Genomic DNA, 24,115 nt, shown 5'->3' with positions numbered 1-24,115 from the left:
CTAAAATGTGCTGAAAAGTGCCCCCTTAGCTTATACACAAGTTACTGTCCCCACGAGTCCCTCCCTAACTAATTGTAGTGCCCCCACTGTGCACCCCTGTGGCAACAGAGTGTGTGGCCAGAACTCGGAGGACTGACCTGAGGTGCAGCACAGCAGAGAGAGCAACATCGACACTGCCCCATGTGCTGGATGCTATCACAGTTTTAAACAGAGGTTCTGCTTTCTCAGGGGCTCCCCGCCGTGTGTTTACATGATGGCTGTGGTGTAACAGAGCGTAGAGAGCAGCAGCATCACGAGCAGCTTGGCAAGCGGTCAGAGAGGGAAGGGAATCCCCAGAGCTGCACACGATGCGGCTGCTCTCTACAGCTCTGCTACAGCATAGCTACACCGGAAAAAGACCCAGCAGACCCAGAGAAAAGGGCACCACCGTTTGAAACTTTGAGGGCATCCAGAATATGGGGCAGTAATGTTGTTGCTTTCTCTGTTCCACCTCAGGTCAGTCCCCCCTAGTGCTGGCCACACACTGTCGCCGTGGGGGTGCACGGACACAGGACATAGCAGGGGGCCCTTGAAAAAACAACACTTCTGTTTTGTATTACTAGGGGATCCAGCGCACAGGAAGTACGCAGCAATTGAGAACGCCTGTCACAAGGACCTCACCTCACACTGCATGCCTCATTGTGTTGATGGTGCAGAGAGAGCAGGCAAGACACAGCTATCTATAATTCAGATACAATTTTTGCATCCTGAGCCACTTATCTATGGAAGTGTTTCTCTGTACGGCTCCCTGTATTTTTGACCAATTAGTACTGATCTTTTGCAGCGCTTTATTTTTTATTTATTTTTTTGCCATTTCTAATGGGGGGGCCCTTATAATGGGGAACATCTGCCTATTTATATTGTGGAGGGGGCTAAACATGAGTCAATCTCTTTTTTCCTGTTTTTTTTTTAAAGGAGAAGTGGGTACCTCTGTTTATACAGGAGTATATGCACGGTATCTGTACTTTGCAGGAAATGTATAATATAAAATACATGCTACAGGATGCAGTCATATCACATCCTCTACATCTGAAAATGCATCAGCTCAGTGTTGGCAGGATATGCAATTACACAAAAAAAGAAATTGGACTGTGCTAAACATGCTTATGACTTGCCACATGCTGCCTCGCCAAACCAGCAAGTGAAAAGCTGATTTGTCAAACCAGCAGGTGGAGCTTCAAAACAAAATCTCACATTTTCATGGTTGATCTATGAAGCAAATATTAAAGCGATGCTTCAGGATCAAAATGTGGGAACACTGGAGAGTTGAAAGATCGCAGATTCCACCTTATAGAAGAGCCCTTTAAATTAATTTTGAGTTGAAAATGGTAGCCATGTGATCTAGGCTTCCTATTATGCTAGGCATAAATTATAGAATTCCTTATATTTAATATCTACCTAGTGTACCAACTCGCACCAGTACTGTCATCTCGCAGGGATTGGAACTCAATCCCTCGGGCGACAGTTTGAAGCGGACACTGTACAGACGTGTCACTAGCCTTTAAGTCAGTGAAGAGTTCTGCTCCTATGCATGGGGAGGAGGTTTGACATTGAGGTGCACAACAAAGCAGGCAGTAGGAGTACAACGTCCTCAGCCTGCGCTTGGCTGAGGCGATTCAACAGACTGATTGCTTACTGACACACAGAGGGGGATTGGGGACTGCTGTAAACACACTAAATTTCTGGCAGAGGTGGCCACAGTCAACAGATATCTTGACCAATATTGGTCACGCTACTGCATTTGCAAGCGTAGTACAGCCCAATGTTGTACAAAGCTATCCCAACAACGCACATGTACTGTTACCACCTGCATCAAACAGGAAAAGAATAGGCATGGCCAATCAATATTCAATTAGTGTTTTGAGCATAATGTTGATTTTAAATGCCATTGTTGTAATAGTTTTCCTTGGATCCAATGTTCATGACAAATCAAAGGTCTTATCTACCAAAAGCGTTGTGTAGTGCAGGGATAGGGAACCTATGGCCCGGGAGACAGATGTGGCTCTTTTGATGGCTACATCTGGCTCACAGACAAATCAGTAGGGGTTGATTCACTAAGCTACACTGCTCAAGCAGCGCAGGTTTTATATATAAATAATGTATTGAAGAAAAGAGAATGCAATCACAAATAATATATAGTATCCAAAGTAGACTACACTCCTCTTTCCCCCCTTTTCCCCACATTTTAACATTATAAAAAGAAAATCCAACAAAAAAAACTCTCCCTTCCATCCTCCCCTCCTATTGTAACGACAAAATCTTCACCAGACACAAGACACAAATAAGAACTTCCAGCCCCACAATTACAGTATACCTCCTAATCCCAACAACAAATCACAATTCCAAGTTACAATCACAATTCCCCCATCAAGGGACTCCCCCCTTACAGCTCCCTCATAATTCCATACTCTACCGAATCTTAAAACTTGAACCATTTCTCCCATTTATCATTAAAATCCCCCAATTTATCCAGTTGAAGAGCTTTTATAGCTCTCTCTCAGCCAAAAAGGTTCCTGACCCCTGGTTTAGTGTATGTGTCTACCTTTCATCAGCCACATTCTTCTGCCTATAACAGTGGAGCCTCAGTTGTTTGTGGACATTTCATTCCCAGTTTAAACCTGCTTTTATGATGTGCAGTTAAATCAGTGCAACAGGCATGATTAAAGTGTTGCTGGGCCTATTTATAAAATTTGTATAGCAATTTGGAATGATAAATTGTATGGAACTGTGTCACCATTTTAGATTACAGGTTCTTATTAAATTATTGTTGCTTGTGAAAATAAAAAAAAAAAAAAGTCATGACATAATAAAGAACAATCCTAATAATCAGAGTGTATAAAGTTATTTCTAATGCTCGGTTCAAAGTGGACAAAAAAAAGGGAATCCTAATGTAGGTGAAGGGATCCCATATTAATAAATAGTATCTGTTCGGTCCGTTCCGCCAAACAGACCGCAAGTTTGGGTCTGCAGGATGGATCAGTGGACAAATGGATCAGTTTTTGGCTCCCTGCACACTGCAAATCCGTTTTCCGATTCCGATTCCGTTTCCGATTTTCCTTGAATACATTCAACAGAAAAACGGATCAAAAAACGCAGCATGCAGTTAAGATTAAAAATCTGAATCTGAATCGGATGTAAAAACAGATTAAAAAGCGGAATCGGAATCTGAAATGCATGCAGTGTGCAAGAGGCCTTTAACGCGAATCACTTTTTCATCCAACCACACAAAAAGGCAGCTAAAAGGAGCAGAACAAGGTAGCAGGAGGGTCACTGATCACTGATTATATGTGAGCTTCAAGTGGCCAGATGTATGAAGCAGAAAAAAAAAAAAAAAAAAGGAGGTGGCATATTTGCTTTTCAGCACACAGGGTAGACAGGCTAGCAGCGGTTCAGTTTGTGATTAGGGACATGGCGCAGAATGTGGTACTGCCACCAAACTTAGGGCAAGATCCGGCAAGACCTGCCAAGGGAAAAACCAGTAGCTATAGCATTTCACCTTTTTTCTCTCTCTCCCCCCGATAGTCCCTAGACAGGACTTAGGCCTCGTTCACATCAGGGCCGTTTCTGTGCGCTTTCCACAGCGCACTGCCCTGTGCGTTCAGCAAGGTATTCATTTTTCCATGTAACTAAATGTAGCTGGTTCACATCTATGCGCTGCGCTGAGCAGCGTTACAGAAACGTAGTGTTGCAGGCATTTCTGTGCGTTGAGCTGGAAAGCGCACAGCAATGCAAGTGAATGGGTCCGCTTTTTTAGCGCATAGAAGCGCGTACAAGCGCATAGAAGCGCATGCGTTTTTTACCCCTAATTGGAGAAAAAAATACATTTACATACAAAAACAAAGTTTTATTGACAACTGCTGCTGCTACAGTAAGCAAAACGTGCTTTAAAGAAGCGCAGCGCAACGCACAGAAACGCGGACTAAAGCGCGCACAAGCGCATGCGTTTTTTACCATGCGCTTTAACACGTTTTTCAGCGCAGCAGATGTGAACGAGGCCTTACTCCCGCTACCAAACTCTCACAGCCAGGAAGAGACCAGGTAAAATGTTGCAAAGCTGATTTTTAACTTCAATGTCTCGGGTGAAAAGCCCATATAGCAGAAGAGCTGTGGGCAGCCTATCGGAAGAGGTAAACATATGGCTGATCCCATGTCAATTAAAGCCAGGTAAGGTCATTGATAACAGGAGCAACCAGTTAGCTGCTATGCACAAATGGAAATGTACTCATCTACTTTGTACTTAAATAATCCAAAGACAACAAAAGTTGTTTAGGCGATAACTTTATTGACCAACTGTACAAGATTTCTCTGCAAGCTTTCAAAACTAAGTTTCTTCAGGCAGGTTTCAGAACTGGTTCAGCACCAGTTCTGAAACATGCCTGAAAAACAGTTAAGTTTTGTAAGCCTGCAGAGAAATGTTGTACAGTCAATCATTAACGGTACCACCTAAACAAACTTTTGTTTGGTCTTTGGATTCTCTCCATGACTAATATCGGACCTCATGCAATTTTAATTAAAGCGGATCAGAGATTAAAAAAACTAACTATAGCAAGTAACTTGTCTTTTCATCATTACGCAGGCAAGCTGCTCTGCATCTCCTCCTCTCAGACTGTGAAAACTCCACTCCCCTCTCCTCCTCCTTGCCTTTGAAATCTCATGCATGGTTCAACAAAAGCCTCCTCCTCCCCAGGCTGAGCTCCCATGAGCACTTGCAGCATGAGACTCAGAATGCCTAGGCGCTGGAGGAGCTGGGGGCATGGATACATTCATTTACATGCAATTAGGTAATAAATTAAAAGCATATGAGAGGAGAATGCCCAATAAACTATATGTAAGGGGCAGAAAAATGAAGGCAGCAAAGTTTGTCTCGGATCCACTTTAAATAAGTATACCAGTCTTTCCTCAGAATCTTCTCTGGCTATTAGGGGGTGCTGGATATTGTGAGAAAAGTTTGTGCACACGTCTGAAGATCTTAAAACGGCCACAGCAATGCTAGCTGACCAGCAGAAGTTACTTGGGCTACACATGCACAGCCTACTAAGCAAAACCACAACTTACTGCAATTCTATGTTGTACAGGCTGGAAAGACCAGCCTCAATATGTGCCCACTATGGACTAACTGCTATATCACTATCTCAGGACCCTGTCAAGGGCAATCAAGTTTATTTTTCCTCAGCAGTGGATGCCAATCAAACATGCCTGCTTGGACCTACAGCCCTTTGAACAGGCAAACAAGCTGGTGAGCAGTGACCTTCCAAGTGTAGGCCTCACAAAATGTGGTGAAAGTGGAGGGGGAAAACAATAAGAAGTCACACAAAGCAATTGTCAGGCCTAGAAACATCCACCTCCTCCACCCCAGCTAGGACCCTCTCTCCACTATGGCTATTCTAACATCAGCAAGTGTGACAGCAGTGCAGGCAGCCTCCTCAAGGGTGTTTGATTTAACATCCCTGGTGTTTTTTGCTGGATTTCTGTGCAAAAGGTGGTTCTTTAATTTTCATGAAAATGTTGCCTGTAGCTTACCAAAATTTGTCAAGAGAGGGTCTAGTATATGTTTTGAGCATAATAAAGTTTAAAAGCAAAATCGCATCAAAAAATAAATGCAATATGTTACCTTTCTGCCAGGCTACAATGTGCCGCCTACTCAGCTTTTTGGCAGAAAAAGTGCTTTTGCATGCTTTTTTGCATTAAAACTTACGACAGAGTGCATGTTTCCAGAGCATGCAAAAACCTGCATACAAACTCACATTTTTAATGTAAAAAAGGCATGAGAAAAAAAACAGAACCCTGCCTTAGAACTACTGTAAAAGCCTGACTTGTCCATAACCTTTGCAGATATTTTTCACTGGACAAGTCAAGATAGTCAATACTGCCAGGGATGTTAATTTTCCACCCAACAGCTACTATCCCAGATAGTATGTGTAGGTACATCTCATGGGCAACACCTGAAGCTAATGGCAAATGATTTAAGCCCCGGGGGATTTGCAGACAGCATGTGGACAAAGGTACATAACACATCAGACCATAGTCTTTAGAAAATGAAAGATCACAGACCAATTTTACCCCCTTCCATGTAGTATGAGAGCCATACTCTACACACAGTCTATTCTATTGAGCTGAACTCCCCATCAGATAAACATCTTTGCAAGAACCTGCACAGCAAGATGCTGTACACATGCAACAGATCAGTATCTGCCAAAGATCAGTATCTGCCAAAGATCAGTATCTGCCAAAGATCAGTATCTGCCAAAGATCAGTATCTGCCAAAGATCAGTATCTGCCAAAGATCAGTATCTGCCAAAGATCAGTATCTGCCAAAGATCAGTATCTGCCAAAGATCAGTATCTGCCAAAGATCAGTATCTGCCAAAGATCAGTATCTGCCAAAGATCCGTTCCTGCCAAAGATCAGTATCTGCCAAAGATCAGTATCTGCCAAAGATCCGTTCCTGCCAAAGATCCGTTCCTGCCAAAGATCCGTTCCTGCCAAAGATCCGTTCCTGCCAAAGATCCGTTCCTGCCAAAGATCCGTTCCTGCCAAAGATCCGTTCCTGCCAAAGATCCGTTCCTGCCAAAGATGCGTTCCTGCCAAAGATCCGTTCCTGCAAAAGATCCGTTCCTGCAAAATGCATTCATAGTCTATGATATCTACAGATCATCATACACACCTTGTTTAACAGACATTCATCTGCAGATCAGACAATCATCTGCAGATCTGAAGATATCGCTAGCTACATGATTCCCCCCCCCCCCCCCCTCCCTGCGGCGTCCCTCCCACCCCTCCGACGATCGCTGCCGGCGCATTTACCCACAAGGAAATCCCGTTCTGAATGGGATTTCCTTTAGGGCTTCCCCCAACGCCATGGCGACGATCGCGGTGACGTCATCGACGTCGGGACGTCACAGGGAGTTCCGATACACCCCTCAGCGCTGCCTGGCACTGACTGGCCATGCTGCGCAGGGGTCCCGGGCGGGGGGCCTGTTACGCGTCAGGTAGCGGCGGTGATCGCGTACAACACGCAGCTAGCAAAGTGCTAGCTGCATGTTTTGAAAAAAAAATTGTGAAAATCGGCCCAGCGGGGCATGAGCGGTGCCCTCCGGCGGCTATGGACGAGCTGAGCTCGTCCATACCGCCAAGGAGGTTAAACAAGGTGTGTATGAGGATTTGCAGATCTCAGACTATGAATGCAATTTGCAGGAACGGATCTTTGACAGGAACAGATCTTTTGCAGATACTGATCTTTTGTGTCTGTACAGCATCTGTGTGTGCAGCATCTTGCAAAGATTTTTTCTGATGGGGTGTTCAGCTCCATAGAATAGACTGTGTAGAAATGCTCTCATTCTACATGAAGGGTGGTAAGATAGATCTGTGATCTTTCAGTTTCCAAAGACTATAGTCTGATGTGTGTATGCCCCTTAAGGGTCCCTGGGAGTAAAGTTGGTAAGTTGGAGTACCGTATATACTAGAGTATAAGCCGACCGAGTATAAGCCGACCCCCCAACTCTTCCCTAAAGTTAGGAAATAGGATTGACCCACCTATAAGCCTAGGATAAGAAATGCTCCAGCTACTGACCCAACTGTGTGCCCCCTCCCAACCACCATAGGCACAACAGAGCAGAGGGGGCACAGTGGTGACAGCTGTGTGGGATTTGTGCCATGCTGCCACCCTCCATGTCAGAGTGCATACTAACTGGCCCCCGTCTGAGTGCCCCCCCACAATAGGCACAATGGAGCCGTGGGGGAACAGTGGTAACAGCTGTGTGGGCTTTGTGCCTGGCTGCCCCCTCCGTGGCAGAGTGCATGCTAATTGGCCCCCCTCTGAGTGCCCTTCCCCCTTACCATAGGCACAACAGAGCAGTGGGGGCACAGCGGTGATAGCTGTGTGAGCTTGTGCTATGCTGCCCCCCTCCATGGCAGAGTGCATGCTAACTGATTGAGTGCCCCCCCACCACCATTGTGACAACTGAGCAGTGGGGGCACAGTGGTGACAGCTGTGTGGTCTGTGCTGTCTACTCTTCCTGATCGAGCGCATACCAATTTGCATAGTGAGGTGAGGCCTATCGCGCTGCGCTCACCTCCTGTCTGGGCCTCTTTCCGCTTCTCCAAGAGTTTCCCTGCCCCTGCTCTTCAGTCCCCTTATGCCGCTCATTCTCCCTAACAGCAGCATGGAACTCCAGTCTCATCGGTACACAGTGCGCAGCCAGGAATGCTCATAGTCTCATTGCTTTGAAGCCATCTAGTGGCGCCTCTCACAACAAGCAGCACTGCAGGAGTCATAGCAATGAGACTATGAGCGTTCCTGGCTGCGCACTGTTTTCCGACGAGCCCCGAGCGAGAACGAGCGGCATAAGGGAACGAAAGAGCTGGCGCAGAGAAACTACTGGAGAAGCGGAAAGAGGACCGGACAGGAGGTGAGAGTAGCACAATAGGCCTCACCTCACTATGCAAATTAGTGTGCGCTCGGTCAGGAAGAAGGGACAGCACAGACCACACAGCTGTCCCCGCACTGCTCCGCTGTGCCTATGGCAGGGGAGAGGTGGCGGTGACAGGGGGCACAGTGACTTGTCTGTCTAGTATAAGCTTAGACTGCCATTTTTGGGCCACTTTTTTGGGCCCAAAATATTGTCTTATACTCGAGTATATACGGTATTTTGAAAATAAAGTGCTGCCAGGAACAATAACCTTCAGTACAGGTGTTCTAGATCTAATTGTGTCACATCTGGCCTTTAAAATGCCTTTTTTCACATAAGTCTGCCGATAATATTACTGCATTTTAGGATGATGATCAGATGCTTTTCCTTAGGTCCCACTTGTAGTGTGGCTGTAAAAAGTTAAGACATACTGTTTCTAAGTACCCCTTTGTGCCATGAAGCTAGGCCCAACATACTGGATGAGGAGTCTGCCTCCCTTTAGATTCCAATGGATTTGATTTTTGCCAAGTAGTAAACTTGTGCATCAAACATCCTACAACCTCAGATCAACAGGATCTAATATCCTGATCACCTGCAGAGTCCACCTGAAAACCTTTGCAGCCAGAGCCTTCTGTCATGCTGCTCCTACCCTGGAACTTCATGCCACACCTAATCAAAATTTCCAGCTCTGGAGGCGTTTAAATCAAAATTGAAAAGCCACCTATTTATGATCACATCACTTATTCCCCTGTAATACAAATGCAAACTACAACTATATATTGATCTCAGACAAGAGAATGCACTTTCAGTTCCATGGGAGAAAAGCACAAATGAATGTTTGGGGGTTGAAACAAAGAGGGGAACAAAAAACTCACTATACATCACATTGAAAGAAGACATTCTCATAAATGTAATATGTTCCCCCTTTATAACACATTTTCAAATTCACTGTTCTAGAAATCTGATGTTTCACCAGTATGGACATAACTGGTAACTGGTTAAAAAAAACAATATGGACATAACTGGTAACTGGTTAAAAAAAACAAAAACCTTGCATACTTAACTGTAGTAGTCTATATCGAAATAATATAATTATTTCTAAGCCTCTCAGTTACAGCCACATACTTGGCTTGTTTGTCACATAAAAATCTATTTAAAGTTCAATGCATTCAAATTCCACTCTGGTATTCATATTACTTGACAGAGATTTCTTCTGTTTTGTAACATGCAAAACAAATGAAATTATCTCCCCATGTAACAGTGCCTTCATCATGTGCTGCAATGCCTCGTGCCTCTGTAAGCAGTAAAACACAGGCTTTTAAGGGATGACTCCATTATCAAACCGTACCATATCTGCAGTCTCAGTCAGCAGATGATTCTCATAATCTGTTCCTTCAAAGAAAATTGTCCATGTTCCAGGTGATCGGGTGTGAGGGATAAGTCTGCAGAAGCCTAAGGGGGAGACAACACAAATAAGTAAAAATACATGAAAAACATCCATGCACCATGTAAGAGGCAAGCACTACATTAACCTCAGCAATGGTAAATTTACACAGTATATCTAGCTGCAAACAGGTTCAAAAGTTTATGATTATTTATTCCTGTGATACAATGAGGGCAGCCATGTTCTGTTTGTCACATTGTCACATGCTGAAGGCTGGAGATGCTATCAACTTGCCTGTGTGTAAATTCAGTCCCCTCTCCCTCTGAAATCAATGGCTAGTAACCTCCCTCCTCCTCCTGCCCAGACTGAGCTCCCATAAGCCCTTGCTACAGTGCCAAGGCACAAAAGGAGCTGCGGGCGAGGCTTGTTTAGTTTATAGGAAATTAGAGTATTAAAACAAAACAAAAAAAGTATTTGGCTTGAGGAATGCCCTATAAACTATACATAAGGAACATAATTATGCAATGAGTAAAAGTTTATCTCGGATCCACTTTAAAGTGGATCCGAGATGAACTTTTATTCATTACATGTGTTCCTTCCATATAGTTTATAGGGCATTCCTCAAGCCAAATACTTTTTTATTGTTTAGTACTGTAATTCCCTATAAACTAAACAAGCCTTGCCCACAGCATCTCCAAAATGCCAAGGCACTAAGACCCATGTAGCAAGGGCTTATGGGAGCTCAGTCTGGGCAGGAGGAGAAGGAGGTTACTAGCCAGAGATTTCAGAGGCAGAGGGGAGGTGGAGTGAATTTTTCACATGCTGAGGGGTGGAGATGCAGTTGCAGATTACTTGTGTAATGACAAACAGAACATGATCGCTCTCATTGTATCACAGGATAAAATCATCATAAATTGTTGAAGCTGTATGCAGCCAGATTTGCTGTGTTAACTAATCTAAATTTTAGATAAGATATATAGACGTTACTTGTTATAGTTAGTTTTTCATCTCTAATCCACTTTAAGAAGTTGCTCTGTAGCAAAGGAAAAAAAAAGGGGTATGCAGCCCTCCAAGGTTGGGCAACAAACAATGGAATGGTAAGTGAACAGAGGTGCCAACAAGAAAACGTCAGATTGAGCCGCAGAATCATATAGAAGTCTCTATATGTTACATTTACTTTTATATGGTTCTGATCCAGTTCTGTATAATACCTGAAGAAACGTGACGTTTTGATAGCTTGCAATTAACAATGTACAGTTAGTCATTAAAGGTATTACGGACACACTCCGGCAATTCAATGATCTGAAAGCCCTATACTCCTTACCTAACCACATGTTCTTCAGATATCTGCAATTAAGGCATTCCTTCATGGCACAGTTTAGAACAGTTGATCTGAGAGTGCAATCCCACCCCTTGGAAAATCTTCTATCCCACTTTGGGATGACAGGGCTTATTTCACAAATTTATCCTATTTTCATGGAGAAGACTGTAGGGTTGGCGACTAGGCTTTTTGAGGTTTGGCGCAGAGATATACCTGGCCTTTTCTGGAGAGTGGACTGAAACTACTGCCCATTTTATATCTACCCCTATTGCCGCCAAACACAAGTTAATCTCCCTTAAATTCCTTTACCGGGCATACCTAACGCCACACCGCTTATCTAAAATGGGAGAGGGAATGGAGGGGACATGCTGGCGTTGCCATGCAAATAATGCTGACCTATTTCATATATTCTGGTCGTGCACTCATATCCAATCTTTTTGGGATGACCTGCATGATCTATTATCTCTCTTTCAAGCAAAAATCCCTTACACAACTACAGCACTGTTAGGTGCGTTTTGGAAAACTTCTCTATCCGAAAAAAAAAAAAAAAGCTTTTCTAGCTCGCATGCTTCTTTTGTATGCTAAACAAGCTATTGTTCTCAATTGGAAGAAAGCGGCTCCCCAGGGATCTCAGATTTTAAAACTGGAGTTAATGCCGATTTGCCTATCTACAAGTCTATTTATGAAAATAGAGGTTCACCTAAGAAGTTCTACAAGTTGTGGAAATGCTGGCTCTAACTTCGTAATATTGATATATAACTCCTTTTTGTACTGTAAGCTTAATTGCCTTTTGATCTGAACCATTATGGCCTCGATTCATAAAACTGCCTGCGAGCGGGGAAAGTCGAGTGGGGAAACACCGCTGTCGGTATTTCCGCCTTCAGGGTGGTAATTCATAAAAATGTAGCTACTTGTGATATACGTGCGGAGATACTCCGCTGTAGGCAGGCGTTAGGCTGTCGGGAGACGTGCGGAAACAGGGGAAGCAGGCGGAATCCCTCCGTGCGGTGTTCTCTCTGCAGCTGCTTGGGAGGTCTGTCCCATTCACTGCAACGGATTCCGCACGCTTCTCGCCACATCAGAGGTAGCGGTAATACCCGTCCGCATACCGCTACCTCTAATCTTTATGAATTGACATTTGTTACTGTTGCTGTGATAATCACCGCGCAAGGCGGTGATTGATCACTCTGCTCGCAAATGTCGGCTTTTCATGCGGAAAAAGCCTTTATGAATGCATATTTTGGTGTGTGGTCGGTAAAGTGAGCGTTTTTTTGCATTTCCGAATGCGGGAATGCTTTATGAATCGAGGCCTATGTGTGTGTGTGTGGGGGGGGGGCTCGGGCTCCTTTGGGGATGTTGGGGTGGATTGTAATGTTTTATTTGTACATTGCAAAAAAACAATAAAACGTTTAAAAAAAATTATTATGGGAATACATTTTTGTGCTCCTTGACTAACACCAGACCACACGTCACTTATATTAAAGAATGACACATTTTACTTCCATTCACAGGAAAGTCCCTTTTTCTTGCTTGCACCACTGTTCACCTACCTTTCCAAAAAAATTATCCTTTGCCCAACCTGTGGAATTGTAACCATGAATTATTTAACAATATACGTGGGGTTGGGGAAGGATTGATGGACGGAACAAAGTGTTCATAGCAGTATTTTCCTGCTCATGAATTATCCACCACCATAGTAATATAGTGCCTCTCATTAACCTTTACATATGCAAGTCATCTCTTCCTGAAATAACTTATTTATCCATGTATGTATTGCATCAGCATTAAAGGACAACTGAAGTGAGGAGAATATGAAGGTTGCCATATTTATTTTCTTTTAAACAATACCAGTTGCCTGGCAGCCCTTCTGATCTACTTGGCTGCACTAGTGACTAAATAACACCTGAAACAAGCATGCAACTAATTTTGTCAGATCTGACAATAATGCCAGAAACACCTCATCTGTTACATGCTTGTTCAGGGGCTATGGCTGAAAGTATTAGAGGTAAAGGATCAGCAGGACAGCCAGGCAACTGGTATTGCTTAAAAGGAAACAGATATGGCAGCTCCATATAACTCATTACAGTTGTCCTTTAAATGCGGGCATTTTTCCTTGTGGTTGGTTGCTAGGATATTAACACTAGTTCAAAATTTGACTTTATCAAAAGACTACTAAGCACTGCGACAAAATAAAGCTACATAGAGACTTTAAAGGTCAGCTGCGCTATTATTTATGACTGCTTCATGCGACAGTTTGCACACCGCTGAGCAGCACATTCTGTTCTATTTAAGGAGGTAGAGAATGAGCTGGTGGCATCCTGCAGCAACTTGCAGGAGCTATAATAGGGGTTGACAAAGTACTATTCAACACATAAATAGCCAAAAACAAAAAAGTGGCAGCCACCAGCAGACAAGAGCACTTCTGCTAAAGTGCCACCCGAATCAATCAAAAACTATCAATTTAGGTGACAAATCTAGCACGTGTGTAGGTTACAGAATCTAAGCTAAAGGCTGAAGCAAATACAAAGTCAAAAACAGAGAAATGTTGAAGAAAGAAAAAAAAAAAAACATTCTACAGAAGCTACAACAGGCTAATCTAATGCTAGGTACACTTTTCTGTTAGATTTTCTCTTATGCTAGGTACACACCATACAATTTTCTGTTAGATTCTTCTGTTAGATTTACCTACAACATGGAAAAAAGCTATCTGGCAGGTAAATCTAAAAGAAAATCTAACAGAAAATTGTATGGTGTGTACCTAGCATTAGATTTACCTGCCAGATAGATTTACCTGCAACATGGAAAAAAGCTAACAGAAGAATCTAACAGAAAATTGTATGGTGTGTAATAAGATGAGGGAACAGAAATAAAATATGCCACTATGGCTCCCTCTGCTGTGTAAAAGGAAAATAGCAACCAAGAAACTATATTACATTCACAAACCAGTGATCACCCACAAAATCTCTCAATCTCAGCTATTTACTGAATTAACATTTCTAGTGGTACAGAACTTCTTATTCACAACACTTTCAGATGATGAACAACTAAAATAAGGCTCAAGAAAAGATCTAGAGGCACAGTCCAGACTGGCTTCATAGGGTCATGCAGATGCAGTTTCTGCTGGAAACCCTCAAGGAATTACTCATTTAGATCAAATGTCTTTACAAAAAAGGTTTAGAAAAGCAACTTTTGTACAAATGGAAAAAAATTTGATCTAAATGGATAATTCAAAGAATTACCTACAGGCGAATATGGATTTCTCTCTTTACTGAATCACAAACCTCTTTGGCACAGAGGGTCCAAGAATTCCTGTAAACCATTGGGAATGTTTCGAACCACGTCACATGAGTAGCCATCTTCAGGCAAAAGAAAAGGCAACTGTAGGTCAGGATCCTCTTCCAACTGAACCTCTCGTCCATCACTGCGAGCCAACTCATCAGCAGTGTTCTCTGCTACGGACACCACGTTCTCAATCAGTTCCTGTAAAAAAGGAGACACGATGAATAAATGATTAGAGACGGAAAAGACAAGTGGACTGGAAAAGAGAACGCTTTATATTTAGAACAAGTACCGTTGGAATATAAGGTTCATCTGGAGCACAGTGGTAATTTGTCAGCAGAGCATGTAACTGTAAGGAGTTCAGCTTAAAGCAGGTATTGTTAATGTTAGGGATATCTTGAGGAGAGTACTTGTCCATGGTAAGTAAAGTTGTTGCCTGCAGTGTATAAAATGATATAAAATCTAATGAGAAAACTGTAAACACGTCATAGTAGATGGCACATTTACATTGGAACACTAGGATACATTTCCATTGAAACCATAACGTTCTAAGGTTTGCACAGATCTCACCTAAATGACCCTTAGCTTTGCTCACTACCTAAAAAAATGAAAATATTGTTTGGCTATTGCCCTTTATAAAACATTTTCTAAGTCTCACGGCCCTAATTCAATTCATTTCTCCTAGGAGATAGTTTTTCATCTTTTTGAAATAACTTTTCAGCACTCATCAATTGAATAAGTACCATAGGTAGGTAAACAAAAAGTACTGCCAAATTATTCTGAGTATTTGCTTTCCTCCCACTGCCTTCAAAGGCATTTTACTGAGAAAGTATGAAAATATCACCTTGAGAAAACGTAGGAGAAAATGTGAATTGAATAAGGTCTCAGGACTTTTTCCTGTGTCATACATAGGCATGAATTCATATAACACTAAAAGTGGAATTACCAATTAAATAAAAAAAATACTGTCAGTACTGGTACAACAAATTAAAGAGAACCCGAGGTGTGTTTAAAGAATGTTATCTGCATACAGAGGCTGATCTGCCTATACAGCCCAGCCTCTGTTGCTATCCCAAACCCCACTAAGGTCCCCCTGCACTCTGCAATCCCTCATAAATCACAGCCGTGCTATGAGGCTGTGTTTACATCTGTAGTGTCAGTCTCAGCTGCTCCCCCCCTCCTGCATAGCTCCGGTCCCTGCCCCCATCCCTTCCCTCCAATCAGCAGGGAGGGAAGGGATGCAGGCGGGGACTGGAGTTCTGCAGGAGACGGAGAGAGCAGCAGACTGACACTATAGAGATAACCACAGCCAGCTCTGACAAGCTGTTTTTCAGCAGCATGGCTGTGATTTATGAGGGATTGCAGAGTGCAGGGGGACCTTAGGGGGGGTTTGGCATAGCAACAGAGGCTGGGCTGTATAGGCAGATCCAGCCGCTGTATGCAGATAATATTCTTCAAACCCACCTCGGGTTCTCTTTAAGAAGACTAAGATAGTGAAAGTGGAATGTAGCCACAACTCTAAAGCATTCCGGTTATGGGGTTATCAGATGTGTTCTAACCCTCAGTTTATAAGGAAGGAAAAGGATCTCATCAATGTATAATAAAGAGAACACTGAAGTTTACCTGAACTATTCTGCTCAAGTGGCAGTCAGCAGCAAGCTCCAGGCCCTGCTTCTCTGCCCAAGCCTCTATATGAGCTAATTGCTGACGTATGATGGCTCCCCAGTAGTGAGAACATAAGCCGGAATCTGGGTCAGTGACAAGTCTGTTGAACAGCCACATATTAATGAAGTGGAAGAGCTGGGAGAAAAGCTGGATAGTGAGAGCTGCATTCACTCTACAGCGCCTCAGAAGAGACATGGCTCCAGTTAAGGTGTGTAGAACATCATCTGCAAAATGTTTCAAAAGAAAAAAAAAAAAATACATCGGTAAGACAGCCACACTAGGTAACTTACTTTTTAAGTAAGACTGCAAGAAACTTAGCGTTCAATTTGAAGCATACATATAAATAGGATCAATCAGCAAAGCCACAATAGCCCAAGTTAGATTTTGACTAATTATTAGCAGAACCCTTTTCACACAGCATTTTGAGTCTAAATAATAAGTGTTTACCGTATATACTCGCCTATAAGTCGAGAAATTTAGGACTGACTCAAAGTATAAAAGTGGGGGGGGGGGGGGGGGGGTCGCCTTATACTTGAGTAGTCCTAAATTTCACAACTTATAGCAGAGAATTGTAGGGGAGCCTCTTTCTCTCCCCTTACTCAGTCCTAACGCTGGCAGCTTTCCAGAAAGCCCCCCCTCCCTCCCATCACCACGTAAAAGATGGTCTTCTCCCCCTCTCTCCCCCCTCTGCCGCAGTAATCTAATGGTCAGCGCTGAAGTGGAAACTCACTGATTACACAGCGCAACATCCTCCCTTGTCCCTCTGCTCACGCTGGTCTGTTTACAATGCCACAGCTATGGCTCCGATGACACATGAAATCACATGACATCGGAACCGTAGCTGTGGTATTGTAAACTAACAGACCAGAACGAGCAGACAACAGAGGATGTCGCGCTGTGTAGTCAGTGAGTTACGTTTCCACTTCAGCGCTGATGCTGCATTGATGACACAGAGGGCTGAGCGAGAGGGAGAAGAAGCCATCCTTTGCGTGGTGATGGGAGGGAGGGGGGCTTTGTGGAGAGCTGCTGGGGATGGAGTGAGTGAGACGGGGGCCCTTTCCTTGGTGGTGGGAGGGAGGGGGGAATTTCAGCAAGCTGTGTGCTGTAGCACTTTGGGGAAGGGGAGACAGATGCTGGCTGCTGCAGCTCCTGTAAAACAGGGGACACACAGCTAGGGGACATAGGGGCCACACAGCCAGGGGGAAATGGGCCACATAGCTACAGGGGCCACACAGCCAAGGGGACACTGGGGCCACAAAGCTAGAGGGGCCACACAGCCTGGCGGACACAGGGGCCACACAGAGGGGTCACAGTGACATCCTGGTGCCAAAGTGCAGTCTTTAACTTTCCTGGGTAGACTTGTACTTGAGTAGATAAAAAAAATCCAGCTTAAGAGGGTCAAATATTGGGGTCGACTTATACACGAGGTCGACTTGTATCCGAGTATATACGGTAAGTGTTCTACTGCTCATTTATCAAAGATACATACCTGCACATAGGTCATACAAGTGAATTACAATGAAAGGACAAAGCTTTTCATACATTCTCCACCGACACCTCAGCTTTTTCAAGAAACTTACAGCCCGCTTTGTTAGTGTTGCATAAGCCACTTAGCACAGATGTTAGTACTTCCGCTTTGCAGCGCCAGGGTCCCAGAACACTCAACATGGAGTTTAAATTATTTCCCATGTTTGCATGTGTTTTCTCCAAGCCACACCCCACCCCAGTGCCGTTTATCCCAAAATTGGCCTTCAGCTATGCTAAAGACAACAAACTATGATTATGATAGAGATTAGATTATTACAACATTGAAAATTAGGTAAATTGGTCAATGTACTCAACAAAGACAAACTAAGATATTTGTGTCATTTTCAGGCATACAACACTTGTACATCACTGCTAGTAATGAGAACTTTAAAATTCAGAAATGTAACTGCCTATTTTGTTACTGGAGATATACAACATAAGCTTACATAAAACCAAACATTTGAAGCCCAAGTTTAGCCAAATTTTAGAAAATATATATAACAAAAGGTTGAGTTAAAAATGCTTGCACTTTTTGCAACCTAAAGGAAAACACCTGCTGCACCCATTCATAAAGCCTCAAAACTCCGGCTACCTGCTATGAATCAAGCAGCAAGGTTTAGCTTCAGACAAATGAGGAATCAGCCATCTCCCTATACACGCATGTGATTAAAGGGCACCTAACTCTAGAGGGATAATAAAAGCTGCCATATTTATTTCAATTTAAACAATGCATACTGCCTGGCTGTCCTGCTGATCATCTGCCTTTAATACTTTTAGCCATAGACTATTGCCGCCAAAGAGATCTAGGCAACTAGGCAACTGGTATTGCTTAAAAGAAGATAAAATATGGAAGCCTCACTTAAGGTGCCCTTTAAACGGGGGAGTAATTTAGACTGAATGGCTGTGGGTGGTAAGCTGGGAGGCCACTGAGGAGGTCAGGTGGAGCAGCTATTTTCAGTTTTATTTTTCAAAAACTACAGCATATTCTACAAAATTCTATGTAAAGATTAATGAAACTGAATAACGTCCTATTAAATGAAAATACAACTGTGACTGAACTAGGGGTTTTAAAATCCTTCATATTGTACAACAGTTTATTTTCACATACAGCTTGCTGACCTATTTTTGGCCTTTGTGAGTTGTTATCTTCTGGATCATCTAAGAATGCAGGCATAAAGTTGCTCAGTTCAGATTGAAGGCAGTGCACCAAATACCTAGTAATTACAATAAACAAAACAATAAAACAGCATGATTGTTATAGAAAACTAGGAGGAAGATGGTGATCTGCTGATCTTGTAGCATCTTCTAAGGACTTATTTATATACAGCAGACATTATTTGCAAGTTTATGTTTTGTCCCATGTGGCTGCATACTTAAGTACTTAGCATGAGGAAACTCTAGGTGTTTTAAAAAGATACAAAAATAAGATACCAGAGGTAACTCCATCCCATGTTTATAGACAAACAGTGGTGTACATTTTGCATCAAAGAACTTGTAGGTGAAGAAAGAATGATGCAGATCACATGTAAGTAGCAACAACGTACCTGTTACATTTGAGGATTTTTTTTTAATACTGAATTTGATAGTAGATTAAAATACAGAAACAGGAGTAAAAACAAGAATTATTTGAACTTAAAGGGGAACTTCAGCCTAAACAAACATACTGTCATTAAGTTACATTAGTTATGTTAATTAGAATAGATAGGTAATATAATTTTTTACCCACCCTGTTATAAAAGAACAGGCAAATGTTTGTGATTCATGGGGGCTGCCATCTTTGTCATGGGGGCAGCCATCTTTTTGGTTGAAAGGAGGTGACAAGGAGCAGGAGACAGTTCCAACTGTCCTGTGTCCTGATAACCCCTCCCAGCTGCACACGCTAGGCTTCAAATGTCAAATTCAAAATGTAAAAAAAAAAAATTGCACCAAAACAGCAGAACGAGAGCAACAACATCAGAAATCCCATCATGCTTTGCACAGCATCAGGGGAAAAAAGCCCGGGCAGTTTTCTTCTGTGCAGCTAAAAATGAGGCTTGGATAAGAGAAACAAAGTTATGATGCTGTGAAACGGTTAAACACCAGGCCTTTTCAGTGCTGCTGAGTCGATTTTTAGTCCGGAGCTTCACTTTAAGGTTCAGTTTGTGCTAGCACTGGGTACATAAGATCATTTCCCTTCGCACAATTTAATGGCACAATGTGCATAATGTGTCAAATCTGAATATTTCAGGGGCATTTTCTAGAACAGTGTTTAAAATCTTTAAAAAAAAACAAAAAAAACTTTAGATGTTTGTTTAAATGAAACTTGTAAACTCAAATGGGTGATGCAATTTAGTTGGCATATTTGCCAACCATGCCAGAGACATCTTGAAAGACAGACCAAATTAGAGCACTTAACTCTATATAGAGGCAATCTCCTCCAATGAATAGATCCCTGGGTTCCTTATTCTCAAGGTGCCCACTCTGGACACAATTGTAATAATCTTTCCCAATCAATGTAGTATACTTTTTATAGATACTTTAGGTAGTTCCTCATATTAGATATTAGTGGTAAAATTGCACTGTCAAGATTAGGGCTGTGGAGTCTAGGTCGAGGAGTCGTAACAATTTTTGGGTACCCGGAGCCGGGAAAAAATGCTCCAAATCCTAATAAATTTAGAATGTAATTAAAAGAGAAAATATGCTAAAATGTTCTATTTCTCAGATAATAATCACAAGAAATAACTTACATATACAGTTATAGCAGTGCTTAGTCCACAAAAAAGGAAATAAACCAATCAAAAAAAGTTATTTGTGCTGCTGCAATAAAGCAGTCCCCGTATTTTTAAAGTCAGATGATTGTGACTGTATAGCCGATGTGTACATCTTTTATATAGAATCTATAAGATCTGCTATAGTAATGAAATGCACATTCTGCATTGATGCAGGTTTATGCACATTTTGAATGTAAATATATTCAATCCCTTTTTTATGAAATCAATTACCGGTAATTTGAGAGGTTAGATTTAGGGGTTGGTGACTACACATAAAGTTACTTAGTAGTACTTTACTCTACATGTGTACTTCCCGCAGAGCTGTTATAAATCCACTGAGAATGTTGTGCACATTGAACACAGAGTCTTTGTCCATCACTCGTAAACCTGGTTTAGATGTGTAATAGATGAAGACTCCCCTCATTCTCCTGCAGAGTACCTGGACATCACTCTTAGATGGACCCACAGTTACATTGCCTAGGGTCTAATCAATGTTCTTTGTTTCTGCACCCTCTACAAGTACTCTTACCAAGCACTCTTTTTGATTTCTATTTATCAGCTACTCTACAGCTATAACCCAAGTTTAGCTAAAATGCATGGTGTACAAAAAATAAAGCAGAGGTACACTAATGCTTTAAAGAGACTCTGAAGCGAGTCTAAATCCACCTTTTTAAAGCGGAAATGTACATTGAAAATAAACCCATTGTTTCCCCAAGCCCCCAGCAGCCGTCCTGTCCTGCGCCGCTTCTTGACAAGCCTCCGTTCTCCCGCCGCCAGCTACTTTCGGTTTCGCTGCGCCTGCGCGGCTCTGGCCATGCGTATCCTTTCTTCGCGTTCCCAGCTATTGCAGAGGGGAACGTGAAGAAAGGATACGCTTGGCAGGGCTGCGCTGGCCTCGACTTACATGTCTCGGTACGAGATGGAGTGGCGGCGGGAGAGCGGAGGCTCGGGCAGGACCGGCACGGGACAGGACAGCTGCTGGGGGCTTGGGGAAGCCCCAGGTAAGTGAAACAATATGTTTATTTTCACTCTACAGTTCCGCTTTAACTTTTATAAATGTTAAGCACTATAGCTAGTGCTAAAACGCTGCATCCACGTGGCAAAACAAGGTGTTTATACACTGGTATATACCACTGTCTGCATTATTTTGTACCCCATGTTTGTTCCTTACTTTGTACAGAGCCATGGAATAGGTTTGCGCTTTATAAATATTAATAATAGGCCCTTTTTTTGCAAGGTGGCAGAGATACATCCTGGAACCTGGCTGATATGGGGCTTCACAGAATCTTATTACACAAACTAAACAAACTGCTGGGGCATTTACATAGACAATGACAGGATGGAATGGCCGAGGGGGTAAAGTGTCAGCTTCCTGGCCAGGAGCTTTTTGTTCCCAAAAGCAGGGCACCATCTTAAGCTTTAGAATTCCTAAGCTTTGGTAGTGAAATGCCCTTTATGTTACATAACCAACAAGATTGTCATATTCAAATTAGATGAGTCGGAGAAATGCGAAACAGAGGAATTATTTTTGTATCGACTCCACCACAGCCCTGGTCAAAATAGTAGTATTAGTGGGCATCTTTAGGGCCCGTTTCCACTTGTGCGGTATCGGCGGAAAGTCACCGCGGACGAAATCGCATGCGGGTGCGATTTTGCATGCGTTTTTTCCACGAATTCGCATGCGATTTCGCATAGGGTAGTATGTATGCGATTTTAACCATGTCACTGCCTGTGTAAATTAACATTGCTTTCTATGCGAAATAGCATGCAAAATCGCGGGAAAAACGCATGCCAAAACCGCAAGCGATTTCCCTATTAAATACATTGTGTGCGATTTGCATAACGGTGTGCGGGGAGCAAATTCTGACGGCTCTGCCGTGCAGATTTTCCCCACACACAAACACGCTCTGCAATACGGACAAGTGGAAACAGGCCCATCCACTTGTATTGGCTATGCGAATCCGCATTCGCGATAGTGGAAACGGGCCCTTAGAACTACTACCTCCAGTATCCTCTGTTCTTAAAATGATCCAGATCTTTCAGCCCTTGGATGGTGGCATATTCTATATCTATATTCAGTCTCTAGTGGCAACAAGAGCTGTATCAATTTTAGGGAAAGGAATATACTGTAAGCACACAAAGGAAATCTTAATCTTTACAGAAATACACAAGCCTACATTACTTCCAGTGAAATGCACATGAAATATATGTCGATTGCAACTTGTCCTTCTAAAAGTTGAACACGGATCTTTTGTACTTCCTAAGACTATTTGTTCATTCGTTGCTGCTATTGGCACATGGTTAAGTGCTCAGTTCACCATTTCAAAACCTAGTGGTGGATGTAGCTCAAAGGTTTTCCTAAAGGTGGCATTACACAATTGAATTTTTAATTTTCATATTTTTTTTTTTAACCCAGAGAAATCTGATTGATTTTTCTGCTTCTAAACTGAATAACCATGCACGCGAGGAATGTGATGAAGGCTAAAACATAACTTTTAATTTAGTATATTAAAAAGTACTAGAGAGGCCACTAACAAGTAGTGCTGCTAACATACAGAAATGTAAATAGTGAAGCAGTATGGAGAAAAGAGCAGTTTAGCCTAATCCCAATTGACAATATAATGGATTAGTCCAACCTCTCACTCTGCATAGTAAATACAAAACACCCACCTATATACAACCCTACATGTTTTGAACCCTCAAAAAATAGGGTTTTTCGTCAGGGGAATACGTCCCAAAGGTGCCTGGTGCTAAGGTGCAAAGCTATCTACAAAACAGTACATTCACATATAACATTTCAGTAAGCCTGTCGGCTAAAGTAGCAGCAAAAAGCCTTTTGAATTGTGTAAGGCCACCTTTAGGCATGCCAACTTTATACTGATTGTAGTAGCCACATTCCTAATGCTGGGTACACACGTTGCGATTTCCCGCTCGATCCGCGGGATTGATTGGATCGATTCGATTATTTCCAACATGTTTGATCAGGTTTCGATCGATACAGCCGTCGATTTTGCATACTTAATATGCAAAATCGACGGCTGTATCGATCGAAACCCGATCGAACATGTCGGAAATAATCGAATCGATACAATCAATCTCGCGGATCGAGCTGGAAATCGCAACGTGTGTACCCAGCATAAGGCATGTTGCTTACATACATTTGGATAGTTTCAAAAAATAAAGAAAAAAAGACAGACTGGAACTGCGGTCATGGGACAAGCATAGAGGTGGCAGTTAGATCAGGAGGGGTCAGGGTATTTACCTTCTGTGTGCTCAGGATGCTGAAGTGAACATCAAATGTATATATATAGCAAAAAGATTGAACCATCCGGCACTACATGTAAAGGTTAAGCATATTTGTCATTGTATCCATTCATCTGATCATACAGACAGGTCCATCAATTCTATACATGCAATGACATACCCTTACTGTTCCTAGCTCTGGGGTAGTGTGGAAGCAGCGGTCCGCCTGACAGCTGTTTCGCTCTGAGATGAGCTTCTTCTGAGGCTCCGTGCGCGGTGTTAAGCCCGTTATCGGGTTCATTTATAATGCCGGGCTACCGCTCCGGCTTCCGCATACGTCACGCCGCTAAGCGTCACTTCCTTTTCTCATTGTTGAGTCTTGTGCGCATGCATCCGCAACTACGCATGACTCATGAAAAGTACGAGTGCGCAAGCGCACATTAGTACGCTTATGACGCAGAACTAAAAAAGTGAAATGAGGAAATAGGAATTGTTCTGCG

At 42.7% G+C, this 24,115-nt stretch overlaps 1 protein-coding gene across 22 annotated transcripts in view; it reads right to left on the bottom strand.

The window, feature by feature from the left end:
* AFDN (afadin, adherens junction formation factor) overlaps positions 1-24,115 on the bottom strand; it is a 329,459-nt gene that overhangs the window by 132,684 nt on the left and 172,660 nt on the right. For all 22 annotated transcript variants that reach the window (XM_068231796.1, XM_068231782.1, XM_068231787.1 and 19 more), the window contains 5 exons: positions 18,742-18,836; positions 16,054-16,319; positions 14,723-14,866; positions 14,433-14,631; positions 9,795-9,898 (listed from right to left, as the gene is read on the bottom strand). In XM_068231796.1, coding sequence (XP_068087897.1) covers positions 9,795-9,898; positions 14,433-14,631; positions 14,723-14,866; positions 16,054-16,319; positions 18,742-18,836 — 808 coding nt within the window. The remainder of the gene's footprint in view (positions 1-9,794; positions 9,899-14,432; positions 14,632-14,722; positions 14,867-16,053; positions 16,320-18,741; positions 18,837-24,115) is intronic.

Source organism: Hyperolius riggenbachi, chromosome 4 (genome assembly GCF_040937935.1).
Source record: "Hyperolius riggenbachi isolate aHypRig1 chromosome 4, aHypRig1.pri, whole genome shotgun sequence".
NCBI classification, from domain to species: domain Eukaryota; kingdom Metazoa; phylum Chordata; class Amphibia; order Anura; family Hyperoliidae; genus Hyperolius; species Hyperolius riggenbachi.
The sequence above is the reverse complement of the archived record's forward strand: the minus strand, read 5'-3'. Positions and strand labels throughout refer to the sequence as shown.